The 12,278-nt window shown below is 42.9% G+C and overlaps 1 protein-coding gene across 1 annotated transcript; it reads left to right on the forward strand.

Moving 5' to 3' along the window:
* The first annotated feature begins 1,177 nt into the window (after positions 1–1,177).
* On the forward strand, positions 1,178–3,637 carry her13 (hairy-related 13). Its single transcript, XM_079578430.1, has 4 exons — positions 1,178–1,547; positions 1,770–1,856; positions 1,977–2,058; positions 3,106–3,637. Exons 1-4 carry the CDS (start codon positions 1,461–1,463, stop codon positions 3,600–3,602), a joined length of 753 nt encoding a protein of 250 aa, XP_079434556.1. The 5' UTR covers positions 1,178–1,460; the 3' UTR covers positions 3,603–3,637.
* Positions 3,638–12,278: the final 8,641 nt, after the last annotated feature.

Consider the following 12,278-nt stretch of genomic DNA (forward strand, 5'->3'; position numbering starts at 1 on the left):
TTTGGCCTTGAATTCTAGTGTCACTTGAGTGGCTGTTATTTCTTATTTGAGTTGTCTGAAGTTGAATTTATGATCAGCCTAACCCTCCTCGCTGATCCATTGCGCAACAAATAGCGGTAAAATGCGACCCAAATGACCAAATGAGATCTAAATAAAGGCGATTTGCCATTCGTATAACTGTCCCCGCGCATATGGCTCTTTCCCTGGCTATTATGTCCGTTATGAGAGGCGCCGGGCCGAGTGGAGCAGAGAGGGGGTTTACTCACACAAAGGCGAGGCGAGACAGCTGCTCCAGCACAGTGCGCACCATTAAACCCGGGAACAGAGACTGTGGCGAGCTGCCAACACGCACTGGGCCTATACAAAGCCCTCATACACTGTGTCCATGCACTTTGTATGGACTGTGTCCATGCGGGTGTGGTGGCTGTTACGGGTTCGATGCGTAAAACTGAAAATACGGTGCGTAAAATGCCTTGAAAAGGTCCTGAAATCACCTGGCAGCTCTGGACTGAACAGTTTGCTCTCTCCCGAGCTCAATATGTCTAATTTGCATAATAATACGACGTGCAAAACGTAACGAGGACAGGGGCTGAGCTGTTTGGACATAAACAAATAGAGAGCAGGCTGACTCATTTGCGCGTTGATGTTTCCGTAAAATTAGCAAATAAATTCAAGAGCACAGGAAAAAGAACCAGGTTTAATGAAGCCGGCGCGCACTGCACAGGGCACGAGAGAGTGCAGCCGTATAAAACAGAGGAGCGAGCAGAACAAACGAGGCGTAGGGCAACACCTGTCGCTTTCTTTGGACAAGGGCCCTTAATTCCCCCGGCTGATTCAGTTTGGGCCGAGGGGCCGCAGCAGCAGCTGCCAACTGATGGCATCACGTTACATCCGCCAGAGCGTTGATCTGTAGAGCACTGCACAAACAGAGGAGGGCGGGACGTACTAATAGAGTAATGTTAATGTCATCTCTCAAAGTGCATGAGTGCACAGCTCGTCATTAATGGTTTTGGCCTAACGGCTTATCCAGTAAACTTCCCAATCAAATGATGAGCCTTTATTTGGTGTTATTCCCACGGAAAGACCTTACAGTAAAGCGCACCTCTGTGTTGCAAAAACAGCTCGGCCGTTCCCTTAAACCACAGCAGCTCGTCATTAAAGGTCGTGCAGCTCCTCGGGCGCACTATGGGCGCACACCAGCCCGGGCCGCAGACAAAGGCAGCGCGCGCTCATTGGCTGCTGCCGTGTGCGCCGTGTTGTCCCCCAGCGCGAGCGGCTCTGCCCCTATTCACATGTTAATAAGCCACTATAAATACTAACAACAGCCACTCAGCGCCAGCAGCACGTCTCAGTAGCACCGCACAATACACACACACAGGCGCCTACAGCCTTTTCTCCTCCCCAGCGGGTCCGTTTGCCAGCTGCCCCTCGCTGACCGCCCCAAAAGGACACGAACCACCATGGCACCCTCGGCTCGGCCCAGCAAGAACCCACCCGAGACGGACGAGGACGAACCGTTTTACGGGGTCCAGAAAACGGACCGAAAGGTACGGATTTATATTTTTTTTTTTTAGGGGGGTGAAGGGGACAATGTCGTGTTTGTGGATCACTGGCTGCTGGCACTTGACATGAAGCATCGGCAGCTTGCAACCTCGCCTGGCTCTTTCACTGTATTGAAACGCAACTTCCCGGACAAACCCAAGCATTATGAATGGGTGTTTTATTTCCACTGCTAATGTTTTGCATATATTTGATTTGTCTGCGCGCAGGTCCGAAAACCTTTAGTGGAAAAGAAAAGGAGAGCTCGCATCAATGAGAGTTTGCAAGAGCTCCGTGGTCTGCTGGCGGATACAGACGTGAGTGAGGTGCCCGAGTGGACTGTACTGCATTTGCATATGTTAAGCAACTGTACAATAAAAGCCTTACGACTGCAACTCAAATGCCTGGATCTGACTTTGCTTTCATTCACTGCACAGTTCCACGCCAAAATGGAGAACGCAGAGGTGCTGGAGCTCACCGTGAAAAAGGTGGAGGACATACTGAAGAACAGAAATCAAGGTTGGTTCATGTTAAATAATCAAATTGTAGCTGACTTAGACTGAACACTGTGATTTGCATGCACTCGTTTATTACTGCTGCTTTTGACCCCAAATGCCCTTCCGAATGCATTGACTATGCTCTGGACTAAAATGCTCACACACTGGCACAATTTTCTCACTAAAAGAACAATAGAAAGAAAGCATCAGTTTATTGCAGGAGGTTTCTTCTTTTTTCTTGTCATTTTCAAGATACATTGATATTCTAACTGCAGACTTTCATGTATCCAGTACAGTACCTTGGCAAAGTCTACGCTCTGTGTCTGCTTCTATCATCCTTATGAACTTCAGGCACTGCAGGGCTCTAGTCAGCCCACTGTCATCTAAATAGCTTCAAATATTGATCATTCAGGTCTCTATACCACAATCTTTAAGTTTGATGTCATAGGATATTCATTATTATACTAAATGCACAGTAATAGAAGAGGAATTGAAATAGCAAATAGTATTGTGAATGTGTTCTTGAAGTATTGACATGGAGCCAGGCTCAAAACATGCTTAACAGGAGTTAATTTCTAAAGTGAGAGCTTGATTAGATGAATTAAAGCTCAGTGACTGAACTGTGGAGGGTCTTAGCTTTCAAATGAGGGATGGCATGTTGACCTGTAGTCAAGGCAACCCAAGTTCAATTGTATCTGTCTTTTTAAAGTATTGCTATCAAGATGTCCTTCACCTTTATGCATTTCTAAAAGCTTAATTGCTGAATGGATGAGTCTGAAAAAAAAATCGCCAATTAAACCTGCTTTTTTTTTTTTTTAAATAACAAACAATGACGGAGGAAGCTCCCTAACTTCCCGAACACATTTGTGGCATCCCAATTCTTCACAGGGATGAGTTTATCAGTCACTTTTCAGGATCAATTTCACAGAAGTGCGAGAAAACGAGTGTACAATTACTAAAATATTAGGTAAAGCGCCTTGAAGTTGCTCTGGTGAATCTTCATGAAATGTATGCATTTGCAGACTTTGCGCTGTCTTACATCCCCCCCTGTTACATCTACCCCTCGCAGAGTCCGAGAGGCTGAACAGAGAGGCCAGCGAGCGCTTCGCGGCCGGCTACATCCAGTGCATGCACGAGGTCCACATGTTCGTCTCCAGCTGCCCGGGGATCGACGCCACCGTGGCCGCCGAACTCCTCAACCACCTCCTGGAGTGCATGCCCCTCAACGAAGACCACCTGCAGGACGTGATGGACCTCATATCCGACACCCACAACAGCAGCATCAGCAGCAGTAGCAGCAGCAGCAGCAGCAGCAGCAGCAGCAGTAGTTGTAGCAGCAGCTCGTGGGCCACCGGAGCGAGCGGAGACTCCCTTTGCTCCTCTGCGATGGCCTCCCCGGTAGATTCCGCGCTATCTCCCGCGCCTTCGACGATATCCAGCGAAGATCTCTGCTCCGACCTGGACGACACGGATAGCGAGCACAACCAGAGCACCGCCGAGAGCCTGGGAGCGCGGGAGGGGCAGGCCAAGGTCGCCTACCCGTGGTCCATGTGGAGGCCCTGGTGAAGGAGGGGAGACGGGACTAAAAAACGGAAAGTTTGGAAATGTCGCAACGGGATATCGAAAATTGTTTTAGCTACAATGTCTCCATAAGCCAGCAACACTCCCCAGTGATAAGCCTTTTTCACGCGCCATTTTCGAGTCGATACTGACCGAGAACGCCCCGTGAGATCTGCAGTTTTCTAGTCCTTCGTCCCCATTTAGGACGCTTTAAGGAAAAAAACATCGACTAGGAAACTACACACTCAACGGCGAAGTGATGAATTGGTTGATTCCTCTGTCGCCGTCATCCCCAAGTCTTCCTCTCTGGACTAAGCACCATTTCTTCGCGAACCACTTGCACTGACTGTTCTCCTCCCCGACATCAAGACTCCGGATTATTGTTCAAATGAAGACTTTTGTTGTTTCGTTCGATTTCTGAAGGATGGGTTGAATGCAGAGGACAAGTCTCCTTACATGAAGTGACATCCTGGACAGAGATCTACACACAAAAACGCCCTCCTCTTTTCACCCGTCAGTGGATGGATAGTACTGAAGACTCTTGTATGATAATAACAATGTGTACTACTGTAAATAATATAATCTGTCTGTGTGCGTCTGCGTGTGTGTGTCTCGACAAAGCTCTTTTTTTTTTAGACATAATTTGCCTTCCATTAATAATATAAATATTTCTAATGTATGTAATAAGGGTTATAATATAGCTGTTTCGGACCAGTAGCCTTCTACAGAGAGACCTCTTTATGTTGTCATGTTGTTTTAGAGACATTTGAATATATGCATCGATTTTTATATAATAAAAAGATATGTAGCGTAAAAGTAATTGTTCACATGATGTGGATCATTTCTGTTTAGACAATTTTTTTTGTCCAATATACTTGGCAATAGTTTCAAACCCGACTTAGTCCTGGCTCTGTCAAATATTTTACGAGTGAGAAGTTGGAGAAATTAGACGAGGTTTGTCAAGACACTTCGACCAGTGCCTTTGTAGAAATCTTTGCTTCTTACACGATGATAGTTTTAACTTTTGACCTCGCCCTTTCCTCTTTTGCGTTTCATACTTACATCTATTTAAAAGCAACTCGAAAACTTCAATCCAGTGCACGCTGTTTACGGAGCTTAAAGATCCGCGAGCACTAAAACGAGACATGACAGGAAGTGCTCTACACCACCGGCTGCCTCCCACTTGAAACAGTCACACCTCGCCGACGTGTGCGGCCTCTCACCTCTGGCCGGTGGTGAGGGGCTCGTCAGACGCCCGTTAGATCCTGTCTCCGAATGGGAACGACGTGTCTGGGACCGCCCCCCTCCCTCATGTGCCTTCAATGGCCTTGAGAGGAGGAAATCCAAGCCTATATAAACTTATTGCCTGGCCTTTAATAACTTCCTCGCAGCACGTCGGCCTGCTATCAGTGAGCTAGAAAAGGCACTACCTTTGCTTTGTCATGCTTTAGTATAATGTAAACTCCACACATGTGCGGGAAGCATCAATTTCACGAACTCTCTCAGGCGAGTTTCCTAGCATTTCTGTGAAAGTGACTGAAAAGTGACCCTGCGAGTTGTGAAATGTGCCTTTAAAGTTATCCCTGTGAAGACAATGGATTAGCTTGGACAACAACTAACATTGTTCAGTGGCTTCTTCTTTCATTGTTTGTTATCAACAGATTTGGTATAGTGTCCACTGGGGCCGTTAAGTTCTTGTAAGATTGTAAGTAAAAATGAAACAAAGCAAATCCCTTTACTTTTGCGACATTAATATGTTTCGCCAGACAAATTTAATGCACGACAAACCGCCTGTGTTTCAGGGGTGCCCAAGCTTTTCAGGCCGCAACCCCACAATCACTCGGGACCTCTTCTGCAAAATGTAGTTCGCTTTTATTATCATTTAAGGTGCTAAACATTTAAAATCTGGCTTAAGGATATAGTTTGGATACTGTCAATGAAATATAATGCTTTCAATCAAAAATACATTCAATTCAATGTCAGAAATGTAAAAGAATATTGTCTCAAAATCTTCTTGCGACTCTCACTTCAGTGTCCCAAGACCTCCCAGACTTTAGATACTTTGTTTTACTGGGATTCAAAAGTCAATAAATCAGGCAAGTCACAAGCACATAGAAAACGAGACAATGATGAGTGAAGTAACTCAAAGTCCTCCAGGGATTGAAAATGATGCAGTTATGAGTTTTTTAATAAGCTTTAAGTCTGTATAGTGGTGATATGCAGTAGCCTGGTCGTCCTGCGCAGAAGGGGACTGACGTCCAGGGGAGGGGGGGTCTGTTCGGAAGAGTCCAGGGTGTGAACTGCGTCGTCACAAACCCTTTTGAAATGTGAACGGACGGGTACGTGTGATCAAAGCCCAAAGCCTCGGGACCATTTGACGAAAGAGAAAGAGGGAGGAGTGTCAAACTCAGAGACACATGAGGAGAAACAGACAGGCTCAGTTTACAATGGAGCAACGGGGCAGGACGGGGGGCCTCTGCGGTCTAAACCTGGGGCAGGGTGACCACCTCAAATAGGAGGGAGAGCGGGACAAGACATGTGGTGAGGTGGGACAGCATGAAAACCTTGACTTGTCTTCACAGGGAAGGCAGTTGTCAGGTGCCCCTTGACGGTTTTAAATCCAACATTCATTTGGCAAATGCATTTAATGATTTGTATTCTCGTTTCGAAACCTTTCATTTTATAAAAAAAAGGTTCAGGAACTTAAAAATAACTTGAACGATAATCGACATTTTGAGATTTCGCAAAAAACAAGCGGAAAAGGTCGACTAAAGTTAACAAGAGTTGGGGTTCTGATAACATCTGCGGCCACACTCTTAAAAATTGTGCTAAAGTCTAAATTCAGTGATTGTCCCGGTCCCTAAATCGAATAGACCCAAAAGGTTGGAGTAAAATTTTTGAAAAGTTAATCAAATCAAATTCTCCGTAAAACTGAGCATGCACTTGAAACCAGCCGGTTCGCTTACAGGCTGAAAAGAGGAGTTGAGGATGCCACTAAAACTTTGAGGAAAAGGAACACATGCACGCATTCTTTTTATTGGCTTCATGTCAGCTTTTAATACGATATAACCATATCTGCTCGCCAAACGGCTTATGGAGCATTTCATTCTTGATTTAAACATTGTACGCTGGGTTCTTGACTTTTTAACGAAAAGAAATCAACTCTCTGACCAGCGCACTGTTTCGATGGGCTCACCCCAAGGTTCTGTTCTCTCTCCCTTGTTGTTTGTACCTCCTATGAATTTATGGCATAAAAACAATCAAAACACGTCGATTTCATCCCAACTTGAAACAACTGAAAGGCGTTAGTCCCCTTAACCCCCGCCTTCAACGAGCACATTTTTTCCAGTTTGACCCCAATCTAAAAGCTTCTCGACTGGAGTTTACAATGGAATCATTTGAAAGCTAAGACCCACAAAACTCATCTAAGCTTCTTCCTTGTTTCTGTTGCGCGTTTACCATGTTTTTGTTGCTTTTTTGTCATATTTTTTAGCCCCATTTTGGTCACATTTTGACTGCTTTGGAGTCACTTTACTGTCACGTTTTTGTCTCTTATTTGTCATGGTTTGACTTCTTTTTTGTGGCGTTTTGGTCGCATTTCGTTTTCTTTAGTGTGTGATGTAACTGATCAAGCCACGAAAACGTGACCGAAACATTTAAAAAAAAGGCAACAAAAACGTGACGAAAACACAAGCAAAAAGGACGAGACCGTCGCAATCATAGCGAGGAAGAAGCTTAGAATAGTTTTGTCGGTCTTAGCTTTCAAATGATGCTTTACGCTGGAATGTTCAAACTGAGAAAATGCATTTGGTTAAGGCGAGGGTTAAGAGGTTAAGGCCTTCATTTTGGCACAATTCCTTTCGTGACTCAGACTACACGGAAACACTGGTGGATATATTTGTTATTTTGTTTTCCTCTGTAAATGGCCCGAATGGCTGTGGTCACCCTAATTTGCGGACATCAGGGACAGGTGACTTCTGCTTCTTGTGGTATGCATAAGTGTACCTACTATTGGTTAAAAGACTTTATTCAATCCATTGATGTGCACAATAGAGATTAAGGCTTGTATTATAGTTAAAGGCGGATTATATAGTTTTTTTTCCACACACAGTATCCGTGTCCCACAGCAGGAGGTCAACATGTTCTACTTCCTCAACCCCAGCACCTTCCCCCGATCTGATCCAAATGAGTGCAAGTGCAGGCCCCTGATACAGGCTTTCAGATGAGCTGATGGAACATGTGCCTGTGTCACCATAAGTAGAAGTTTTGTAGTAGTTTAACCTCTTAATCCCCCAGCAGTTCAGCTTTGCCCAAATCTAAAAGGTTCAGGTGAAGGTTAAGAGGTTAAACACACTAAGAGGATGGTAAATAACGGGTGCATGCTGGAAAATAACACATAGCTTTCCGTTGTCATGCAGATTGCCTGTGTTACAGCGTTAGGGCCCCAAATCTGACATGTAAATGACAGAATAATGCATGCGTAAAACAAAGATGTCTGCTACTGATCCATCTTTGCACTTGCGCTTCATATTTCCCCGTCTCTGTAGCTGTGGGAAAATCCAGGTCAACCCGTCAAAACAGATGATTTCCTGACCTTATCACCTGAATCATTTTGTTTGCATGAAATGGGTGTAGCTGCAGACACAGGGGAGCTTCTGCCTCAGCTGTGTTCCCCCTGACCCGCCGCGGCTACATACGATTTCTGAGGTCGGAGGGCAGAGGAGTGCAACAGTTGGTGCGAGAGAGCGGCGCAGATCAGTAACGGGCGGATCGGAGCATATGGCCCTCAAACAGATCCCAGGGGAGGATCAGGAGCAGCAGCCTCTCAACTGTCTGTGAGGGAGGGAACAAAGGCTACAGCGGGACAGAGGCTTCTCCTGTGAGGGATTCGGCTAGACCCGGTTTATGAAGAAAATCAACTTAACAGAATAAAGCTTATCAAAGTCTAACTGAAGCTGAAAGCATGGGAGAAGCATATGTGTTGAAATGTGCTGGAAAATGTTGCCATTATTTGCAGGTTTAGTTGTAGCTTCAGCAACTTCAGATGTCCCCAATCTGTGTTCCATGAGGCCTTATCAGTCTTTTATTTTTATTTCTCACACAGCTTTTTTAACAATGATTTGTATAAGTGTAAGTTTGTGTTTGGTGTGCTACAAAAAGGCAGCTGGAAATGGAATGGCTGAAAGTATTTGTGGAAGTTAATCCAAAGAGTGGATTTGGATGAGGACCAAACCTATTTAAGTCTCATATTTTTTTCTGCCATTAGTCAACATTTCCATGGAGACGAGCTGGAGACGTCCCGCTCCCAGTAAAGTTACTGTCAGGTCTTGGCAGAGGTGAGCCACTGTGATTAAAGAAATGCTTGTATTTTATTCTATTTATAATAATAATGCATTGGTTTTATATAGCGCTTATTCACTCACGCATACTTGGTGGCGGTAAACTGGTGTTGTAGTCACAGCTGCCCTGGGGTAGACTGACGGAAGTGAGGCAACCAGTCTGCGCCATCGGCTCCTTCAACCACCACCAACCACTCACTCATTACATCCCAGGCTTCCTGGTGTTCCCAAACAGTCTCCCATCCAAGTACCAATCAGGCCCTCCCTGATGAGCTTCTGAGATCTGACGGGATCAGGCAGAGCAAAGGCGGTTTGGCCGTGGGGGCATGTCCATTTATTGGGTGCACTCAAAAAATTAACTTTCAATGAACGTAGAAAAATCATGGAAAGTATTTCCACATGATTAAATGTCTTTCTTTCAGCATGATGCAATTGACTAGGTTTGGGTCCTATTGTTGTTTAAACTTTTTGTTATGACAATCTGGTAAAATAATACCGCACACTGCTCCCCCATATTTTTTAAAGTGCAGAGAAAAAAAAAAAAATGCCTTAGCATTTCTGATTTATTTCTTATCAATTTCACTACGAGCAATTTATTTATTGATTGATTGATTTATTTGACAGGGACATAACAAGTCAACATAGTACAAAACAAACTTGTTACTGATGTGATGCAAAAAGAGTTTATAGCTAGTGCTAATGTTCAACTCCAATAGATGAGACCTGCATGAGACACCAGGGAGAAACTGTTTTTATAGTTCCTTTGTGTCTACCATAGAGACTTTAGTTAGTTCAAAGCAAAAGTCATATAGAGAAATAAAGATTTAATTGGCAAAACATGCACTTTTTAAACTTCAAGACTTCCTTCTTCACCTGTCGGTCAGTGACAGACTGAAGAGCAATGAGGCCTGAGCTTTTTTGTTTAACATAAAGAGCACACTTTTAGCCTCATGTTTTAGCATCATGTGACACTAAATAGTGAGCCCTTTATTTTCAGTAAAAAGGCTGAGGCCTCATTGCTCTTCAGTCACAGACTGAGAAGTGATAAAAGAAGTCATGGAGATTCTGCTTTAGTCTGAACTGTCATACTTCTGCTGGATGTAAGAATAAAATATTGAAATTCGTGGAAAATTCTGTATATAATATAACATATTATTTAATTATTAATTACTCTTTTTCTAAATAAACAAACCCTTGTCATTTGTATCTGCTGTAGAGTCATGTTTGTCCCAGTTCCTCTGAGTCGTGGTGCAGCAGGACTGATGTGGACAGATGTTACAGAAGAATCCCATGAGGTTCATTTCTTTAACACAGTTACTATAGTAGCTATTTTCTCCAAAGTAAAAGTAGATCTACCACAGTCCTGTCCACATCTGTCATGGTCCACCATGACCCACCACGACACAGAGGAACCGAGACACACATGAAACTCCAGCAGATACAAATGACATTTGTTTTTTGTTTTTTTTGTTTTTAACAATTATATCATATTTTAATTATATAAATTCAGGATATTTTAGCCACTACATGTATAATGTGTACTTTTTGTATTTGTAAAAATAACTTTCCATAAATATATTTCATGATTTCACTACATATTTGAGTTTCAGAATATGATTTAACTGCAGCAGAAGTTTGAAGTTCTGTCTAAAAGAGAATCTCAATGACTTCCTTCTTCACCTGTCGGTCTGTGTAAGACTGAAGCACGTGTTCTCTGCCTTTTTGTTGAAAATATCGGCCACAATGTATTTAGCTTCATTCGTGTTTGACTTAAAGTCTAACTCTGAAGCAAGTCAATTCACATTTACACTGAGAAGGTTGAAAGGGCGCCCCCTTGTGTCCAAGAATGCCCGGATCTAACTGGCAGTCTCTCAACCCTAAGATATGGCGTTGGACCTAGTCAAGTGCATCACGTTGGATTGACATAATTGCTTCTTGCTGAAAGAAAGTTCATTCAAATAGTTATTTCATCCATCATGATTTAATCATGTTCATCTTGGAAACATGAAATTGTTGCTTCCATTATACATGTTACAAATTAGTTAATGTAACAGCCCACCAGTGTGCTTATTTTGAGTGTGAAATGTTCTGTGTTGTGGCTTTAAATCTGCCCCTTTAACAGGTTAACTTTTCACTTTACATCTGTTTTCTTATGTACTTTGAGTAAGATAATGATTTAAGGAGGCTGCAATAAAAAAACACTAATTGTGGATCTGAATCAATAGGTTCATGTGGCAACTTGTTGAATGCACAATGGGAAGTTCACAGGATACAAAACAAAGGACATGAGTATCGATTTCATTTTATAACAACATTGGTTTTAATTTTTCAAACACAGAATAGCTATAAAAATGCATATAGCCGTGTGTTTTCAAAGTGTCCACCGCAGACTCGTTCGTACAGTGCCCAGGAGACATTCATTTTCATTTACAGCATTTACAAACTCATCCACAACAATACAGGACAATATGGTGTAAGCTCGTATAGGTACAGGCGCGTCCGACGGCCCACCCACGCGTCGTTTAGACAAACTCCTTATCGAGACTAAGGCATGTACAGTGCACTCCAGCAGCTTCGCCTCTACTATTACTTTTTTTGGTTGTATTATTACAGCTTTATTTCCTTTTTTTTTTTTTTTTTTTTTTTATAAACATCCTAATGGACAAAGGTGAGTGTCGGGGAGGCTTGCGTTGAGAAACTGATTTTTAGTTGTGTGTAGCTACCGGTGAGTCGCACCCACAGTTACAGTACATGCTTTATATGACCGTCACAGTAACAGGACCGACAGAGCGATTAGAGGTAGGGTTCATCATCTCCTGTCGCACAAATAAAAGAGAAAAAATATATATAGAAAATAATAATTATAAATATATAAAAAATATACACACGTGAGACAGTTGGTCCTATCCGTAACATTCGTCTCTGTATTAGCACCTCTTGTTCCCAGCTTATATTTAGCTTAACCAGCCATTTCACATCAGTGGACTTTACTGAACTTCATGTAAAGAAAAGAGTAAGGGACGCATGCTTAAAAGGACATGTTCCCTCGAGCCAAACAGTTATTTCAAAGGTTTGTAAGTCTTTAAACTTAAAAGCACCGGTTTTGTAAAAATAAATTTAAATTGAAACCTGTTTCTATTCATTTTTGTTCAAATGAAGACAAATAAATAAGTGGCTTTTTTGGTTGATCTCAAAGTGAATATAGCACATTTTCAGTTCAGTAGAGTTGGCCTCTAAGCATAAACAATCTCCTGTTTACATAAATTAAATAAAGAACAAACATAAGTTCAAACTCTGACAAACACTGAGATAGTCACAGATTGTTACAGTGTAGGTCTGTTCC

This window comes from Gobius niger (genome assembly GCF_951799975.1).
Source record: "Gobius niger genome assembly, chromosome: 1".
Lineage (NCBI taxonomy): Eukaryota > Metazoa > Chordata > Actinopteri > Gobiiformes > Gobiidae > Gobius > Gobius niger.